The sequence below is a fragment of the Girardinichthys multiradiatus genome, chromosome 20 (genome assembly GCF_021462225.1).
Source record: "Girardinichthys multiradiatus isolate DD_20200921_A chromosome 20, DD_fGirMul_XY1, whole genome shotgun sequence".
NCBI lineage: Eukaryota > Metazoa > Chordata > Actinopteri > Cyprinodontiformes > Goodeidae > Girardinichthys > Girardinichthys multiradiatus.
The window spans coordinates 29880640-29900670 of NC_061812.1; the positions used below are offsets into that span (position 1 = coordinate 29880640).

The 20031-nt window shown below is 41.6% G+C and overlaps 1 protein-coding gene across 3 annotated transcripts in view; it reads right to left on the reverse strand.

The window, feature by feature from the left end:
- The window catches only part of LOC124856714 (low-density lipoprotein receptor-related protein 1-like), a 149324-nt gene that overhangs the window by 60920 nt on the left and 68373 nt on the right, over positions 1 to 20031 (reverse strand). For all 3 annotated transcript variants that reach the window (XM_047347470.1, XM_047347471.1, XM_047347469.1), the window contains exons 7-10: positions 4350 to 4512; positions 2792 to 3014; positions 1383 to 1572; positions 1144 to 1287 (exon numbers count right to left, since the gene is read on the reverse strand). In XM_047347470.1, the coding sequence (XP_047203426.1) occupies positions 1144 to 1287; positions 1383 to 1572; positions 2792 to 3014; positions 4350 to 4512 (720 nt within the window). The remainder of the gene's footprint in view (positions 1 to 1143; positions 1288 to 1382; positions 1573 to 2791; positions 3015 to 4349; positions 4513 to 20031) is intronic.

Genomic DNA, 20031 nt, shown 5'->3' on the forward strand with positions numbered 1-20031 from the left:
CATAAGGCTTTTATCGTTATAGTGCTGAATGACTAAATGAGGACAGATTTCAGATTTCTGGGAGAGCCAACAAGATTTTTATTCAAAACTTAGTATATCAGGGAGTCTACTCTGACTCTAACAAGGCCCCCACACAGCATAATATTTCAATTATTTCTAACAAGAGATTTTTTCCACACAAAAATAATGTACTTAAATTAAATGATGGATCTTTCTAACATTTTCAATGTGAGATTATGCTGTTGCAATAAAATACAAATTTATTTTTTTGTTTTTTTTCTACACCTTTACCAGGTGTACCAATAAGTGTGAAGGGCACACACATTTTTTATGTAATTCCTTCTGTTAAATGCATTTTAAAGTATAAAATTGTTTTGTACAAAATACTTAATATCATTATAAAAAACAGAAACTAGAAGGAAGGAAAGAAAGAAGGAAGGAATGAAGGAAGGAAGGGAAGCGAAGGAAAGGAAAGACACAATGCTGGAAAGACAATTTGGAAAGGGAAGCAGTACTAGATAGAACAGAAGGAAATGACAAAGGAAGGAAGGAAGAAAGGATACAAGGAAGAAAGGAGTGACATAAGAATGGAAAGAAGGAGACAATGTTTAGAAAATAGGAGGATTAAAGAAGGAAATGAAAATCTTCTTCCATACTCATATTTTCGTTTTTCAAAGTTATTCAGACTTTGAAAATACTGAGATCAAATTCAACACTTTTCCAGACTGCATAGAAACCCTGTGTGCATCACCTATTAGTTTTTTTTCCTTCTATATATTTACATGTGATCAAAGCAGGTTATTTTGCTGCATTTTTAATTGTGTCTTGAAATTTAGCAAAACACCAATATTCAGACATTTTGCATAAAACTCAACATTTTGCAAGACAAAAACTTGCAGTTGGTGATTCTTTAAGATTATCTGGGATCAAACCAAAAAAAATAAATCTATTGGAATACTTTAGTTCTTCAGACATTTTACTCCAAATGCCAAACTGAAACTATGGCTAAACCTGTAGGAGATGACTAAACTGCTCCTTAACTAGCCCCACAACAACAAAAAGAGGGCATTTTGGGTTTAGTGATTGTTGACTTGTACTAATGAAAGATGAACCCTGAATTACTCAAACAGCAGCCCAACTTACTTTTGCAGGACTTTCCATCACTGCCCAGACTGAATCCAGAGCGACAGCGGCACGTCCGGGTCTTATGTCCGTTCCCGAGGAGGCAGAGGTCGGAGCAGCCTCCAGCCTTCCCAAACTGATCCACCTCACATGCGTGGCTGCGCACTGGAAACCAGGACAGGGTAAAAATAAAACATGAGAGGTTGTTAGAGTGAATGATGAATAGCAATACGTGTGACAGTGTAGGTGTTCATGTGCACCTGGAGGCTGACGTCTCTGGTGGTACACATGGAGAGCTCCTCCTTTGTCCACTCTGGTCACTACTTGGTAGTCTGTGCTGTTAAACCGGTTAATCCTGATCACACTGGTTTTAGGCTGCATGTTAGCATTGTCTGAGTTGGTGGCATACAGATAGTTTTCAAACACGGTCAACCCGTACAGATGCTCAATCTAAAAAGAAAAAAAGATGACAGAGTATGATGAGATGGCACTTAATGGAAAACACTAAAAATAGCTTTATTTAAGTCCTAGAATTATAGATCAATCATAATAATAATGCAGTTAAGTCTAGTTAGAACTAAACACATGTTAACCTTTTTAATATAGCAGTCCAATCATGTTGATGTGAAAGGTCAAATAGTTTTAAAAGACCAGATTGACAATTAGATGGACATAGTTTTTCTCAGGCATAAAAAATGTTCAGTAATTTGGCTTTAAAGGCAACCTGTCAAAGTAGGTATTTAAAGGTGTTTAGTAATTTGAAAAAAAGATCCCCTGCATTGGTTTGAAGCAAACCTGTTTGCACACTTTAGTTCAGTGATGCAGTACAATATATATACATATAATGATAGATTTGTTTTAGTATTCATCTATAGTTTTCTGATTAATAAAATAAGACTACTTAATAATATTTATTTATAATATCAACTATCTTAAATATTTGGCTAACATTCTCTTAAAAACATTTCAAGGCCTTCAAAGTACGTCTATTTAAACTGTATTTATACTGAGATTAAACTAGCACACGGGTAGACTCTATTTACTATCATGATGACCTCAAGGCAATTGGTTGGGCCAGATTTCATGTAGGGATAAAGCGGGGCTAGATGAACACTTTTCAGTCCTTTATTTACATCAATGTTGAACACCACGTTTCATTTTCCTTCCACTTCACAATTATGTGCTACTTTGTGTTGCTCACATAAAATCCCCCAAAAAACCTTTGAGGTTTGTGTTTTCAATGGGACAAACTGTGACATTGTTCAAGCTGTATTGTGGCAAGCCACTGTGTACGGTAACAATAGCCTAAAACAAAACTGAAGAATCTGGAGTGTGTGTGTGTGTGTGTGTGTGTGCCTGTGAATACAGGAAAGCTCTTACATCCTCACAGATAATACAAGCTTCAAGAGCCACTGTGCATCAGCGTCGCTGCTACATTAACAGCATCAGCACTGGAACACCATTATTCAGCTTACATAATGAAAAGGCAAACATCATGTTCATGATTCATCAGGTCATAATTTACTTGCCGAGAACACATTACAGGAGTACTCAGGGGTAACATCAGATGTATTAAGGGTAGATGGGGAACTCTAAAGGATGTTGGAAGGCTTTTTAGCTCATAATGAATATCATATACAAATATTTAACAGTGATAATCTCCCCTCACCAGCAGCCCCTGTATGATGGTGTGCCTGTTCTTGCCCTCATAGTCCACCACCTCGATGTAGTCCAGGTAAGCATCAGCCCAATACACCAGCCTGCTGACGAGGTCCAGCGTAATGCCATGGGGGAACACAATCTTGCTGTCGACGAGTTTGGTGCGGTTCTGGCCATCCATGTCACAGCGCTCCACCTTAGGGATCTGACCGTAATCTGTAAAGAACACCTTCCTGCAGAATCAAACAGTCAGAAATGAGTGAGGACAGACAGACTTACTGGAAGAGGGACACTTAAAATATAAAGGTAGCTTTACTGCACATTCAGAAGGACATAGACAGCTATGTTTCTGGAAGACATTTGAGTTGTATCTTATTTGGCCAGGGTATCTCTTTCAATAAAACAGTCAGAACTAGCTTCATCGTGTAACTTTGGGATATTAACTATGATATAGGATATAAATTATGAAATGAGGGAATCTTTCTCGGCCGACACCCTCATTAAATGGAGACTTAAAACTCACTTCACTGTGGACAATGACCCTGGTCTTCCAGCACTGTCTAGTTTATGATATTCTCGAACCATTCATGGACGTCATAACGAGTGTTTTTGTTTTAGATAATCTTCTATGCCTTTGCAAAGTGGTGACACATAAGCACAACTGGTGCCTACAATTATATTGGTTTCTGCATTAGGAAATAAATTACTTTCCAAACTTCTATGAATCTACAACTCTCCTTCTTAAATCACAACTTAAACTTTACCATTGCACCACTTGTTAACAAAACTGATGTGAATGTATGTCTATATTTAGCAATATCAGAATATTTTTGACCATCTGTGGCTTAGAAGACATCCACAATAATCTCAAATATGTGTTCCCAGTTGTTCTTTTGAAATTCATTGAAGTTGTTATTTGGTTAAAGTTAATCATTAAAAGCTCAAATATAATAAGACATTCATGATCCTAATGAGAGGATGAAAGCTTCTCACAGCAGCCGAATATTTTTACTTAATTTACCATCTCACACTCACAGGCCCAAAAAATGTGCTAATAAGCAATGTTTTTGTTATGTAACAGAAAACCTCACAAAAAAACCTTTAATATAAGGAAGAATAAATAGATGCTAAACTTTAGGCAATTTCCCCAAAATTCCCTTTTGTATATTCACAAACGCTTACTCATCTTTCCTGGAAAAAACAAAATCTCCAGCACTTTCATTTGTTCACTTAGCCTGACAGTTTTGAATACTGTAGATATGAACAACTTTACAGGAATGCAGATTGAGCACATTTCTATAAACAACAGAGTTGGAAGAAAAACTGACATTTATACTCAAAACCTACGAAGTCTGAGATTCATAGCTCAAATGGAACATCTGTACTCAGTTATCCCAACTTTCCAGCATCCATTTACCCTCCAGCACATTTTTATAAGATGTTTAGAGCAAATCATGACAGGATTAGTCCATTCACCTTCATGAGACTGAGTTTTCATCAGAAACTTTCTTGAAAGTAAAAATTAGGATAAGGTTCATGGGGCTGGAGAAATAGAGATCAGTACTGACCCCATGGTGGGGTCCAGAGCAATGCCTTTAGGGTTGTACAGCTCCTGGTCCAGGAGGGTTACGCATGTCTGCCCATCCTTGTCACACACAAAGATCCTGTCGTCCACATCATCCACAAAGTAGAAGTTTCCGGTGAGCCAGTCAATGGCCATCTGTTCCACATCTGGAATAAAAAACACAAGGGATGAATGGATATAAGGGGACAATGGAGGTGCAAGGTGTGGTCGAGTGTGCCGACACCATGTCTTTGTACAGTGCTGTAAAAAAAAGTTTCTTTTTTTCAGTTTTTGCTTTTATGTCACAATAAATGTGAATATAAATCAATAAAGCATTAAAGCAGAACCTGTCTGACAACATGAAGTAGGCTAAAGGATCTGAAAAAGTAGCACATTATGCCCGGGTCTAAAGAAATAAAAAAAAACAGATGAGAAACAAAATAATAGACATCTAGCAGTCTGGAAGAGGTAAAAGCCATTTCTAAGGTGTTGGGAGATGAACCTTTGCAAGAGTCGCCGGCCAAACAAAATTACTTCAAAAGCACCAAGTGGACTCATCTAGGATGTCCCAAAACAATACAGAACATCTGCAGAGGCCTGACTTGCCTCAGCTAAGATCAATGTTCATGATTCATCAGTATGAAAGAGACTAGGCAAAAATGGCATTCATGGATGAATTACTATGAACCAAATACAATCATGAACGCTCACCAGGAAAATATTCTGTTGACAGACGAAAAAAGATCGTAAACACAAGGGCACGCATCCCATAACCTACAATCCAATATGGTGGTGGTAGTGCAGTGGGGCTTTCATGCTACTTCAGGACCTGGACAACTTAACACAATTACTGAACTATGAATACTGCTCTCTACCAGAAACTCCTGAAGGAGAGTATTGAAGCCTGAGTTTGTGGCCCTTACCTCAAACACATTTGGGTCATGCAGCAGGTAATGCTTCAAAGCACAGCAGAAGGTTCCACTCTGACTCAAAAAGAGTTAAAAGTTTTGGAGCAGCCTAGTCAAACTCAATATTTCAATCTGATTTAGATGTAATAACTGAAATCATCATATTTATTTACTCCAACTATCTTTGTCAGATATTAAAATGTGTTTCATGATTTGAAACATTTAGGTGTGACAAAACCAAGCAAAAACAGAAGAAATCCATAGCAGGGTAAAATACATTTTTACCACACTGCATTTATATCTTCTAAAAGCCCAGACTGAATTTAAGCTAGTATGCAGTTTCCCATATCTATTATTAAAATTGAGAGATTACTCTGAAATATGCCATCCATGCATAACAGTTGTAACTGTACCAAATCTACAACTAGGTTAATAAAACTTGGATATCTTGCATGGTTGCTCTGCCTCTATTTCAACAGAAACAAATCAACATGTGTGCTGCTAATAAAATCAATGCTGCATCACTTCTTGTCTGTGATTTTTTTAATGTATGACTTCATCATGAAAACCAACTGTTAATACACAATTACAGTCACAGACAAAAAAGCACCCAGGTAGTTGTTATGATTCTGGCCCGTCTGCCTGCTTTCCCTCTCCCTCCTGTCAGCAATCAGCTCATCTGCTTCACCTGTGTGCCACTGCGCTGCAGTGCAATCACAGTCATGCCATTCACCTGCGCGGCAGCCCTACTGTGGGGGTCAGGGCCACCTTGCCGCTGAGTGCCCGTTAAAAGCCCAGGCTCAGTAAAGGTGAGGAGAAGTTGTAGACAGACATCGTAGTTCGACGTCTGTCTCCTCCTTTTCCTTCCCCGCTAATATAGTGATCTCCTCTGTTTCTCATGAGGTGTCAGTGTTCATTGACTCAGGAGAGACACAGAGTTCATGGACAAGTACTTCGCCAAGAGTCATGGCATAAGACTCTTCCCTACATCTGACACCCATAATGTTCTGGCTCTGGATGGACACAGCATGAACAGTTCCCATTTGTTGACGGAGAGGATTAACCTGACACTAGGTGGCAATCATCAGGAGGAGGTCTCATTCAGTGTTATTAACTCTCCTAAGTTGCTCATTGTTTTGGGAGCTTCGTGGCTCAAGAAACACAACCCCCACATTGATTGGCAGTCCAACAAAATTTTGGGCTGGGCTAGGACCTGTTCCGCCACCTGTCTGTCCTTAGCCAGTACCAACGTCATCCCTGACAACGCCATAGAGGAGACATATCCAGACTTGTCCAAGGTGCCTCCTGAATATCATGCTCTGAGGGAGGTTTTCAACAAGTTTCGGGCCACTGCACTCCCACTTCACAGGCCCTATGATTGTGCCATCGAGCTCCTTCTTGGCACGTCTCCCCCTAGGGGATGTCTCTATTCTTTGTTTGGGCCCGAGCTACAGGCCATGAAGAAGTATGTGGAGGACTTCCTTAAAGCTGGGATCATTCGACCCTCTTCTTCTCCAGCCGGAGCAGGTTTCTTCTTTGTGGGGAAGAAGGACGGGTCCCTAACACCCTGTATTGACTACAGGGGTTTAAATGACATCACAGTCAAGAATCAATACCCCCTCCCTTTCATGAATTCTGCCTTTGACCACATACAAGGAGCCAAGATTTTCACCAAATTGGATTTAAGAAATGCTTACCATTTAATTCGTATTAAGGAGGGAGATGAATGGAAGACCGCTTTCAACACCCCCACTGGTCATTATGACTACCGGGTCATGCCTTTTGGTTTGACCAATGCTCCTGCTATTTTCCAGTCTTTGGTCAATGATGTACTGAGGGACATGGTGGGGCAATTTGTTTTCTATTACCTCGATGACATCTTGATCTACTTTCAAGATCTAGAAACCCATAGGAGTCATGTTTGAGCCGTCCTCCTCCGCCTTTTCCAAAACCATCTGTTTGTCAAAGCTGAAAAGTGTAAATTTCACACCACCACTACTTTGTTTCTCGGATTCATCATCTCCCCCAACAAGGTAATCATGGATCCCTCCAAGGTTAAGGGAGTCATGGAGTGGCCCTCTCCTGCAGACCGCAAGTAATTGCAGAGATTTCTCGGGTTTTGCAAACCTGTACCGACGCTCATTCTGAACTATAGCCAGGTTGCGGCCCCTCTCCATGCCCTCACGTCTTCCAAAGTAAGATTTTTTTTGGAACAAGGTGGCCGAGAAAGCCTTCACCAAGCTCAAGACCATGTTTACAACTGCTCCAGTTCTACGGTCCCCTCCAGCCAGAGGAGCCCTGAAGGTCGTGTTCACCGTTGTGCTTTTTGTTTACAGGACATTATCTCAGGCGGAGTGCAACTATGATGTGGTGGACCGAGAACTCCTGGCTGTCAAGATGGCCCTAGAGGAGTGGAGGCATCGGCTGGAGGGGTCCAAGTAACCTTTTCTAGTTTGGACGGACCATAAGAATCTGCAGTATCTTAAGTCTGCAAAGCGCCTTAACCCCCGGCAGGCCAGGTGGGCTCTGTTTTTCAGACGGTTTAACTTCACACTATCTTTCAGGCCCGGGACCAAGAACAGCAAACCAGATGCCATATCCAGAACACAGGAGCCCTTTGAGTCAATGACCAATGGTGAGGATGAGTTAATCTCCCAGAGTCCGACAAGCTGTCCATAACTATGTTGGAATTGGAAGGAGAGGTCCCGGAGCGCCTCATACCTAAGGTACTAGAGTTCTGCCATAATTCTGGTTTGTTTGTCACCCTGTAATCAGCAGGATGCTTCAACTGGTCCGGTCCCAGTTTTGGTCGCCTTCTCTGACCAAAGACATCATGGATTACGTCATCGCCTGTTTCCAATGCTGCCAGGCCAAGCCGTCACGCCGCCCACCGGCTGGGTTGTTATTGCCTTTGCCGATCTCATCTCGTCCCTGGTCTCACATCGCCATGGATTTTGTAACAGGTTTGCCTGCCTCTAATGGTTTCACGGTCATACTAACTGTCATTGACAGATTTTCCATGGTTCATCTGGTTCCCCTCAAGAAGATGCCCTCAGCTAAGGAGATGGGGGAGGTCATGGCACGGGAGGTCTTCCGCCGCCATGGGTTGCCCACGGACATAGTTTCATAGGACCACAATTTGTTTGCCTTTTCTGGAAGAAATTCTGCTCCATGCTGGGAATTTCCATTAGTTTATCCTCCGGATTTCATCTGCAGTCCGATGGACTGACCGAAAGGGCAAATCAAGAGGTGGATACCAAACTTCATGCTCTCTGTGAGTCTGACCGTACTAAATGGTCACACAATTTACCTTGGGTAGAACATGCCATCAATACCCTCCTGTCAAGTGCCACTGGTCTTTCCCCCTTCCATGTTGTGTTTGGTTTTCAGCCACCGTTGTTCAGTGTCCAGGAGAAGGAGGCCGAAGTTCCCTTGGCCCACGCCGCTGCCTTGAGGTGCCACTGGGTCTGGAGGAAGGCTAGGAAGTCCATAATCAGGATGTCGGAGGTGCAGTCCAGGACGGCCAACCACCGTCAAACCCCCGCACCAGACTACCAGGTGGGCCAAAAGGTCTGGCTGTCCCCTAAGGATCTTCCCCTACGGGTGGAATCCCGTAAGTAGGCATCTCGTTTTATTGGCCCTTTCCCCATCTCCAAGGTTGTGAACCCAGTGGCTGTTCGCCTCCAGTTACCTCGATCCATGAGGGTCCACCCTACCTTTCATGTATCCCGGATCAAGCCCTGCGTTGTGCCCCGTCTTGGGCCAACCTCCAGGCCCCCTCCTCCCGCCCGGTTTCTGGCTGGGGGTCCTGTCTACTCTGTCCGCCGCATCCTCCGGTCTAGGCGGCAGGGACGTGGGCTCCACTATCTTGTGGACTGGGAGGGATACTGTCCCGAGGAGAGGTCCTGGATTCATCGTTTTTTCCTGGACAAGTCCCTCGTCCGGGATTTCCACTGCCTCCATCCCGATCAGCCTCGGGGTCCGTCAGGAGCCGGACCTTGAAGGGGGGTTACTGTTATGATTCCGGCCCATCTGCCTGCTTTCCCCTCTCCCTCCTGTCAGCAATCAGCTCATCTGCTTCACCCGTGTGCCGCTGCGCTGCAGCGCATTCACAGTCATGCCATTAACCTATTCAGCCTCTGGCATTAACCTATATTAAACATCTGGCAGGCAGAAGGTGCCAGATTTTTGAAAGCTTCTAGAGTGAGTAAATATCCAGCGTTTATACCTGCCTGATCACGTTTCCTGACCTCATCTTGTTTCACAGATTTCTCCCTCTTGCCGGCTCTTATCGGATGTCTCTAGCCCTGGATCTTGACTCTGTTTCTGCCCCTGGATTTATGCCCCTGCCCAGTCCCTGGATCTGTCTGCCTGAGCTTCCTGCCTGGAGTCCCTGTTTTTGCTCAGTCCCCTGTCAAGTGGCCTGTCGCAGCTCCCGCCTCAGCATCAGCTAACCAGCCGGTGAGTTTGGATCAGTCGGCAATTCAACATCAGTCAGCGGGACGCCCCCGCACGGACATTCTGGGAAGCTTCCGGATCAGCCACCTTCCCACTGAGGTGCCACTCCTGTTTCCAAGACCAAAATAAGTCTTTTAACTTTTTACCTTGTGTCTGGCTGAAATTTTGGGTCCTCAGTCCTGGTCGTAATAGTAGTGGGGGAAAGAAATAAAGCAGTTTCTGTTAAAAGGTCATGGAACTGAGTCATTAAGCCACTGTTTCTTCAACAAATCAGCCGTCGTGATCCAGCACATCAGCGCTGGGTCAAAGTTCACATTGAACTGATCTCACTCATGCTCAATTGAGGAAAGATCAGGACACCTCAACATAACTCATAGAAATAAATGTCATTGTAACAATGAGCCATTGTTCCATTTATATAGTAGAACAATATGTTTATTAGTAAAAACACATATGTACAGCACAGCTAAATAACAATACAGAAACTGGTTTTTCATTTAGTTTATTTGTTTGCTTGGAATGTGTGTGTCTGGGCGTGTAATTCACTGAGTTGTAGGGTGAGTTGGATTATGATTATAGCTAGATTATGCTTTATATGTTGATCTTGTAGTAATTATTGCAATAAGGTTTTTTAGTTTAGTTTGTAAATGTATAGTTTTGTTTGCTCCTTATTTATTTATGTAAATATTATTGTGCTGGCAATAGTCCTAGAGATGGTTTCTTCCAATTTAGATTAATTTGTATTTCAGCAGTCTGTCAACCATTGTTTCGGGGTTGGTGGTTTGTTAACACATATGGCACCAAAATAAAAAGAAGCTTCCATGGATCGTTTTGGCCTTGTTTATTGCTGCCGCTTGGGCAGCATGTGACAGTCATGTGCAAACAGTTGCTGAAAGACTGTTAATGTTGTTCTACCTCAAAAGGTGGTCAACATCGCTGACAAAGTGCTGTTTCTTCAAAGTCCCCTGAATCACTATCTCAAGAGACCTGTAATCATATTCTATGGCTTCCTAGACCATGATGCAAGGAGTAACACCAGTGTTTACAGCATTGACAGTATCAGTTCTTTCCTCTCTTTGTCTACATTCACACATACGACCATCATTAGTGGTAAAACTGTTATCAATTGGTCAACAATAAGCAATGCCACTAATGATCAATCCTTGGCTCCTAGTTGCAACACTACTTGAAACCAAGACACCTATGCTTTGGCGTTAATAGCAGAGTGGGACGGTGAACCCACAGACGGGTTGCCAGGTATCCAGGCAGTGTTTACATCTGGAGTTGTAGTCTAATACCTATGTCTGGATGGAAGCTGCAGATGTCATATGATTTTTATAATGCTTTGTCCTCCTTTGGAGCGGTCTTTCTTGGGCAACCAGAAACTTCATGATGCATGTAGCTGCTCTCACTTGCAAACTGAATCGTTTGCACTCTCATCACTGCTTTATAATGTGTACCAAAGTACTTTCAAATTTGCCAGTAAATCACGTTTAAAAATAAGAGGATTTTTAAGGGAATTGTCATTTTTTCTTGGCATGAGGGAGGGAAACATTGGTAGTTCTTGCATGAATGTTGCCCTGGATGAGCCCTTCCTTTTTCTGCCCCCAATCAAATAAAGTGAGGAGAATTACATTCTGGGATGGGATTAAATCCAATGCAGTCACGCACAAAGTAAGTAAGCAAAGTAACTATTCTCAGCAGCAAGCAGGGGACACCAGCACACAGGGTGCCAACTCCCCATTGACTTCACATGCATAAAAGCAATAGAAAACTTGCTAAAAACACATTTTACAGATAAATATTTCTGTTTTATCTGATACTTTTTTATCTGATACTCATGCGTCTTTTTATAATGCCTCCCAGGGCAACTGCCCATATGTCCCATATCAAAAAAATCCAGTGGGTGAAAACTATACTTTTGCATACAGTAGAGAATTTAGGAGAAGTGCAAGAAAAATGTTGGAAGGAGGGCTTCACGAGCCACAAGGATTCGTATTTTCACAGCTGCTGCCAGCTCAGCTCTCCACAGAGCTATTCTGACACACAAACACCTCAGGTTACAGTCATACTGTTCAGGCTCTTCTGTTTGTGCAAAGCTCAGTGCTAAGGATGATGGTCCAGCACGGCGGTTTGTTTTCCAGGCTGATCCAGTCCTTGTGGTGTTTTAGTGGAGACCAGAGAATCCATTTCTCCGACCAGGGAAGGAGAACATTACGGCAGGAAATGATGGAGCACATTTCTCAGCAAAAGAGTTTGAATAAAAGTATATGTTATAGACCAATAAAACTGAGAGTATGTCCAGAGGAGCACTCTGGGTTTTAGAAAACCTCTTGCGTTTTTTCTGAGCAGCAATGGAAACATGAACAATGTCAAATATTTTTAGGTTAAAGTAATGTTGCCTTAAAGTAAAAAGCAGCAAGATGGAAGAAAAATGGAGAAAAAGGTGAGAAAATACAGGGGAGGGGAAAAAAATCATATCTCTACTTGGAAAGCTGGCTATTGTACAACACATTTCTGAGATTTATTGGAATCTGGAAACTGATTGCAAGTTTTTAACAGACAGTATTTGCTTAAATGATTCCAGGTGCTCAGTAACTCACATTTACTGAGTTGGTAACCAAAAAAAAGCTAGTAAAGTGAGTAAAAGAAAAAAGGTGAGTGTGCAGTTTTAGAAAAGTATGTTTAAAATATATCCGTTCTTTGCACTCAGATTGCCTTTTCTGCTCTGTTTGTGAACAAAAATGGCTGCAGCAAATCAGAAAACTTCTCTATTGCGCTCCCGTTCTTTTCTTCTTCGCTGCGTCATCCCTCCCCTCAGATTGCTTCCCAGAGGCGGGAATACAGTCTGGATTCATTAAGTGCAGCTCTGTCTGTCTGAAACTATGCTATAAAGAAAGCATAGCATAATTAAAAAAACAGAACCAGCTGCCTTCTTCACCTAGTCATCCATCCTCTTGCAAAACAGATTATTTTCTGTGTCTTCGTCCTCATCTCTCTGTTCTGTCTCGTTCCAAAAAACACAAACACACATTCAGGCTACTTTTTACACAACTTAAACCTAAATGAAAGAGAAGTGGACATATTTGCACACACCAAATGTTGTTTTACATCCAAATCCAATCCTTTTTATTGAAGCCAATGTTGCTTTGAACCTTCTAAACTGTTGCCACTGATTTTTAAATGAAATCCTCCCTAGACAAAAGAAAACCCATCATACAGCCACGAAGGAGGAGGGGAAAAATAAAAGTGGTTGAGGGAGTAAAGAGCAAACTGACAAGTAAAAATATATGAAAATGGAGAAAATAGACAAGAAAGGGAAGCTTAAAGCTGACCAAAGTGTTTGAGGGAAAAGAGGATTTGAAAATGTGCTGACCAGCTTGCCTTTTGAGTTCATATAACCTCATAAGGAGATTTCAGCCCAGAGTCAGCCTGGTATGCAAGAGCAGCAGTGGTACTGTAGCGATGACAGTACAAGCAGGGAGAGAGGACTTTAGTGACAGCTTTGAGATCAGCCCTCATGTACCTTATATTGAGCATCACTGCTTAGTTTTTAGTGAATGTAAACCTTAGGTGGTGTAATTCAGCTACATCTTTGTTTCCAGAGAGGAGGAAGGCTGAATACAATGTAGATATACAGGGGTTGGACAATGAAACTGAAACTCCTGTCATTTTAGTGTGGGAGGTTTCATCACTAAATTGGACCAGCCTGGTAGCCAGTCTTCATTGATTGCACATTGCACCAGGAAGAGCAGAGTGTGAAGGTTCAATTAGCAGAGTAAGAGCGCAGTTTTGCTCGAAATATTGAAATGCACACAACATTATGGGTGACATACCAGAGTTCAAAAGAGGACAAATTGTTGGTGCATGTCTTGCTGGCGCATCTGTGACCAAGACAGCAAGTCTTTGTGATGTATCAAGAGCCATGGTATCCAGGGTAATGTCAGCATACCAGCAAGAAGGATGAACCACATCCAACAGGATTAACTGTGGACGCCAGAGGAAGCTGTCTGAAAGGGATGTTCGGGTGCTAACCCGGATTGGATCCAAAAAACATAAAACCACGGCTTCCCAAATCACGGCAGAATTAAATGTGCACCTCAACTCTCCTGTTTCCACCAGAACTGTCCGTCGGGAGCTCCACAGGGTCAATATACACGGCCGGGCTGCTATAGCCAAACCTTTGGTCACTCATGCCAATGCCAATCGTCAGTTTCAATGGTGCAAAGAGCGCAAATCTTGGGCTGTGGACAATGTGAAACATGTATTGTTCTCTGATGAGTCCACCTTTACTGTTTTCCCCATATCCGGGAGAGTTACGGTGTGGAGAAGCCCCAAAGAAGCGTACCACCCAGACTGTTGCATGCCCAGAGTGAAGCATTGGGGTGGATCAGTGATGGTTTGGGCTGCCATATCATGGCATTCCCTTGGCCCAATACTTGTGCTAGATGGGCGAGTCACTGCCAAGGACCACCGAACCATTCTTGAGGACCATGTGCATCCAATGGTTCAAACATTGTATCCTGAAGGCAGTGCCGTGTATCTGGATGACAATGCACCAATACACACAGCTAGACTGGTGAAAGATTGGTTTGATGAACATGAAAGTGAAGTTGAACATCTCCCATGGCCTGCACAGTCACCAGATCTAAATATTATTGAGCCACTTTGGGGTGTTTTGGAGGAGCGAGTCAGGAAACGTTTTCCTCCACCAGTATCACGTAGTGACCTGGCCACTATCCTCCAAGAAGAATGGCTTAAAATCCCTCTGAGCACTGTGCAGGACTTGTATATGTCATTCCCAAGACAAATTGACGCTGTATTCGCCGCAAAAGGAGGCTCACACCATACTAATAAATTATTGTGGTCTAAAACCAGGTGTTTCAGTTTCATTGTCCAACCCCTGTACGTTGATAGATAAAAGCAGTTTTTTTTTTTTTAGATCTACTGTAACAGAACAAAATAGAACAGGGCAGGAAATGAATGATGCATGCTGATTTGTTCTGGTGCCCATATTAATAGGGCAGTATAAACAAGACAGCCTGTACTGACTGGGAGTTGATCACAAGAGTTGCGCTGCACACAGGAACTTGCAAAAGTAGTAACCTTTCCACATTTTTGGATTTTATGTTAAAGACTACTACAAAAGAGGTGCATCATTGTAACATGAGGGGGAAACAATACATGGTTTTCAAATTAGAAAAAGCTTTCATTTGTGTTCAGCCACCCAATGTCAACCCTCCACCAACTTTGCCCATATTGAAACAGAACATTTGGTCCATTTATTTTTGTAAAACAGCTCAGGCCCAGTCAGATCGAATGGAGAGCGTCTATGAACATCAACCATCAAGTCTCAGTCTTACGCCTCTAACATAGGGGTGTCTAAAGTGTGGCCCGGCACTATATGTGGCCGTCAGAATGATTTCTAAGAATTTGTTTTTTAACAGTGGCCTGCACTTTTTCAATTGTTGGATAATGAATTAAACAGTGACATGTTTAACGCTTGAGATATCGTTTTATGACCTAACCCTGCTTTAAAGTTCCCTGCAACTTTCTCTCTGACCTGTCTGATGTGTTCCTTGGTATTCATGATGCTTTTTGTTCACTACTCTTCTCTAACATACCTCTGGGGTCTTCACATAAGAGACGGAATTAAGCTGAGATTAAATTACACTCTGTTATATAAAATTATCCACATCTTTTTTTAAATTATTAAAACCAAGTATCCTTTTCTTTTATTGTCTAAACTGACAGACTGGCTTCGTAAAATCGAAGAAGCAGCCAAGAGGCCCATGGTTACTCTGGAGGAACTGCAGAGATCCACAACTTAGGCGAAATTGTTGAAAGGACAAATATTAGTCGTGCTCTCCAGAAATGAGCACTTTATGGAAGAAGAAGCGCATCGTTTAAGAAAGCCAACACACACCGATTTGCAGCTGTAACTACAGTGAAAGGTGGTTCGGGAATTTCATATTTTCAAGCAGCACACTATCACAATAATACACATATAAACAATTGGGAACAATAATAAATGTGGCAGTACACAGAGAGGCCAAAAAAAACATAGTAGAAGTGAATGCTATGAAAGACAGAGCAAGGAGGGGGAGGGCAAACATCTGGACTGCTCATCTGTGGCATACTGAGGTCATGAGTCACTCCAACATAACTTCCTGTAATGTTCATCCCTGCCATTGGTTGCTGCTGGCTGCATAAACCTCCTCCTCTCTCACAGTCGGACTGTGATGGAAAGATTAACCCTTATGTCTGGGGACTCGTTTTACTGGAGAAGATGAGGAACAGTTGCGTTATTTTCATGCTGATCATAAGTATTTTATTAAGCATCTGGTAGGTCCTTACTTGTCTCAGTCATCCTAAAAATAAAACTCCAAGCATCTACCAGGTTCTTCAGCTCTTGTGTAGCACCTGTTTTGGTTAGATAGATGGCTTGACATTCAATACCATCAAAGAGGACTATTAAGCATAGATTATTTTCTCAAACTCCAACACGGACTGACTTTGAGGTCACAAAATTTTCACTTGAATGCAGCAGTTTTGATGTCCTTTTATTACTTCCTCACTTCAGCCAAACTAAACCTTCATCATCTGTCGTGCACATCCTGTCCTCCTTCCTCAAAGCAGTCAGTTCTGCATTTTGTCGGTGTGTGGGGACTCAAACATGCGTCTGTCAGTCTGTCAGTGAGTCTGCATTCAAGAGCTGCAGTGTGTCAGTGGAGGCGTCAATGTGTTTGGAGGACAGGCGAGGAGAATTAAGATGAGACTGCAGGAATTTCCTGCAAATTCTCCTCCTCCTTGATTTGATGCATCACTTGTAAGCAGCCAAATCTTCAGTAAGAGCAGCTGGATCACAGCAGCAGTAATAACTATTGGCTTTTAATTATAATTAGATATATTATTAAACCCAAGAAAACTGTTGCTATATTGTTGAGACAGCCAAGGATGATTGCAGGATTTAAACATACATACCAAATGAGCTTTAACTTTCTTGTATACCACAGTTTCCCCCAGTCTGAGATTCTCTGATACTATGTGCAATAAAAAAAACAAAATAACTATACTTCCACATGAACTCTATGCTATAAGGTGCAAGCACGTGGAAAACAAAGCTGTCATCATTTGGACTTTTCATTTCACCACTGACCTACAGCGTAAGTAAAACCTGTCGTGTTGAATCTGCAGCCATACAAAGAGGGCATATGAAAAGAGACAAGTCTCTGCAGATCTGCTTGGTTTGCAAAGCTGGTTTGAAAATAAAGAAACAAAAAGACTACGAACAAGACGAGAAAAAATTGCTCCAGTTAAAATACAATTTTTTAACAAGCTGTAATATAATTGTGAGCTTTTCATTTCATTCTGTTTAGTGCAGGATTTTCTCTCCCAGTCAAAATTCTGCTTCAAAAAGAAAACCGTTTAAGGTTCAACCTTGAGCACAGATTGGCCGTTGCACTCAGTAATTAGCAAACCTATGCAACAGAAAGCTCAGTCAGTCAGTCATTTTCTACCGCTTATTCCATAGTGGGTCGCGGGGGAGCTGGTGCCTATCTCCAGCAGTCTATGGGCGAGAGGCAGGGTACACCCTGGATAGGTCGCCAGTCCATCGCAGGGCAACAGAAAGCTTTTTAATTTATTTACTTTTGGTAACAACAATAGTAGTTTTGCTGTTTTATATTAATGAACTAGGTTTGGATCAGTGTAATCTATTAAAATTGATTTAGTTACTGGGATTGGTTAAATACTGACACACTATTATTGCACAAACAACTAAATACAGCCAACGACAACATTTGGCCTTGAAGTCAGAACTCAAATCTTTGAAGGCTCCCATCCATTTTCTAGTTGCAAGTTGAAAAACTAATGTAATTGTCTTGTTGTTGTGCTCACTAACAAGGCTGCCTGGTAGTCACGGCATCAGCAAACATATGGATTAGAATAAATGGTTCAATAGTGTATAAGCAGCAGCTAGGGCTACAGGATATAAGGCACCTGTTAGTCAGTGGGTCCTAGTAGGCAGCAATTGAACATGTCTTCAAAGTTGATGTGCTGGAAGCAGGAGAAATTAGCAAGTGTAAGGATAGCAAACATTCATTTTGTGGCATTTATGGCAGATATTTCTATAGGAGGCAGGTTTTAGATATGGAACCTACAAAAACCAGAGACTGACAGATCAGAAGGAATGTCGGACATATGGAAAAAAGTAGAGATTGACACAAGGATGGGAGGGAAAAAAATGACACAGGCAAGGACAGAAGGATATAAAGAAGCACACAAGAAGGATGGAAAAAGCGCACAAGAAAAAAAAACTGAAGAAGAAAAGACACAAGTAAGATCAGAAGGGAAGAAAGAAGGAAACAAGCAAGAAAGGAAGGCAGGACACAACAATGGCCAGAAGAGAGGAAAAAAGGACACAAGAAGGGATGGACAGAAGGCCAAAAGAAAGGACAGAAGGATGGAAGGACACAAGTAAAGATTAAGTGACACCAAGAAAGATGGGTAGAGGGAAGGACACATGGAACATTGAAGAAAGGAAGGAAAGATACAAGGAAGACAGTAAGAACAAAAGGATACAAGGAAAGATGAGAAGATGGAAACAAACAAACAAGGGAACAAGGATAAAAGGAAATAAGGATACAAAGATGGCCAGAAAGAAGTAACAAGTACACAAGTAAGGATGGAAGGATGGTCGGAAGGACAAATGAAAGCACAGCAGGTTAAAAGGACACAAGAAGATTGAAGAATGGAGGGAGAGACAGGAGGTCACAAGGAAAGATGGAAAGAAGGAAGCAAATATGGAAGAAAGTTAGAAAGGATACAAAGTCGGAAGAGCAAAATGAAAATGGGTGATGAATGAAGGAAAGAAACATATTGAATACAACGAAGAATAAACTGTAAGAAGGACGCAAGAAAAGACAAAAGAAAGAAAGGACACAAGGTGGAAGGAAGGAAGTACATGGAGTGAATGACAAGAAATGAGGAAAGAAGGCCACAAGAAAGGAATAACAAAATGATTAAAAGGCAAAGGGAACACAATGAGGAGTGAAAGACAATGAAAGGGGAAGGACACAAGAAAAGATGGACGAAAAGAAGGGTACAATGAAGGACAGAGAGTAAAAGAAGGAAGGACACAACTAAAGAATGAAGAAAGGTAGGAAAGTCAACTGAAAAAAAGGAAGGAAGGAAGGACAACTTTTAGACAATTAAGATAGGGAATAAGATGTAGAAATGCGAATGTTTTTACCATAATCATTATTTATATTTCTACATTTATCCAGAACTGAAAAATACTGAAATCAAATGTCATGTAGAAATGTAGAAAGGTAGAAACTGAAGAACATTTTTTCACTGAAATGATATAAGCCATGTTTAATAGTTCAGTGTTTTCTAATTCTAATGCAGCTACAATGAAAATAAACAATATTTTCATTGTACCTGCAAGACTGTTTTTAAAGAAATCATTTCAGAAATGTACTTTATTAAGAAAAAATACATCATTCATAAAAACCCTTTTTATTGGCCCCAAACAACACATGAATCTACAATTGCTCTTGAAACGTGGTGTAAAACTCTGAAGTGGAACATACTGAAAGTTCAGCCAGGTGTATTCCAACACTTTTAACTTTTTCCTGTAAAACAGGCCAAAGCTTTTAGTTTCTAGCACATGCTGACAGTTACTCTCTTAGTTGCTGTCTGCTGTCACATCAATGCAGGTTTACACACAAACCAACATCAGCCGTCCTCTTCCGCTGCTCCTTCACTCACTCACTCACTCACTCACTCACTCACTCACTCACTCACTCACTCACTCAATCACTCACTCACTCACTCACTCACTCACTCACTCACTCACTCACTCACTCACTCACTCACTCACTCACTCACTCACTCACTCATTAAGCAAAATCCCGCTCTATACAGTAACTTACAATGGTGTGTCAATAGAAATTCCTTTGATTTCATTTCCTTAACCTTCTCTTTTATGCAAACTATGTGAGAGGATTAGGGGATTACAGGGAGAAGCAGGAGCAGACAATAGAGTTGAGAATATTTAATTTTCATTTAATTCTGATTTGTGTTTGCAGATAAACGGGACCAATAACATTCTGTCAACCACTTTGTTTCCCTAAAGGCTTCATGATAAGATTTTTCTTTACACGGCTTCTTTGTCTACTTGCTTACTGAAGACAAGCTGGACAAAGCAGCCGAGCGTCGGCATGACAAAGAACACCTCGCTGGAGAAGCAGAGGGATCATAAAGGGTGGGAAGAGGAGCAGGGTGTGGGTGTTTTTTGAGCTGCACGTAGCTAGA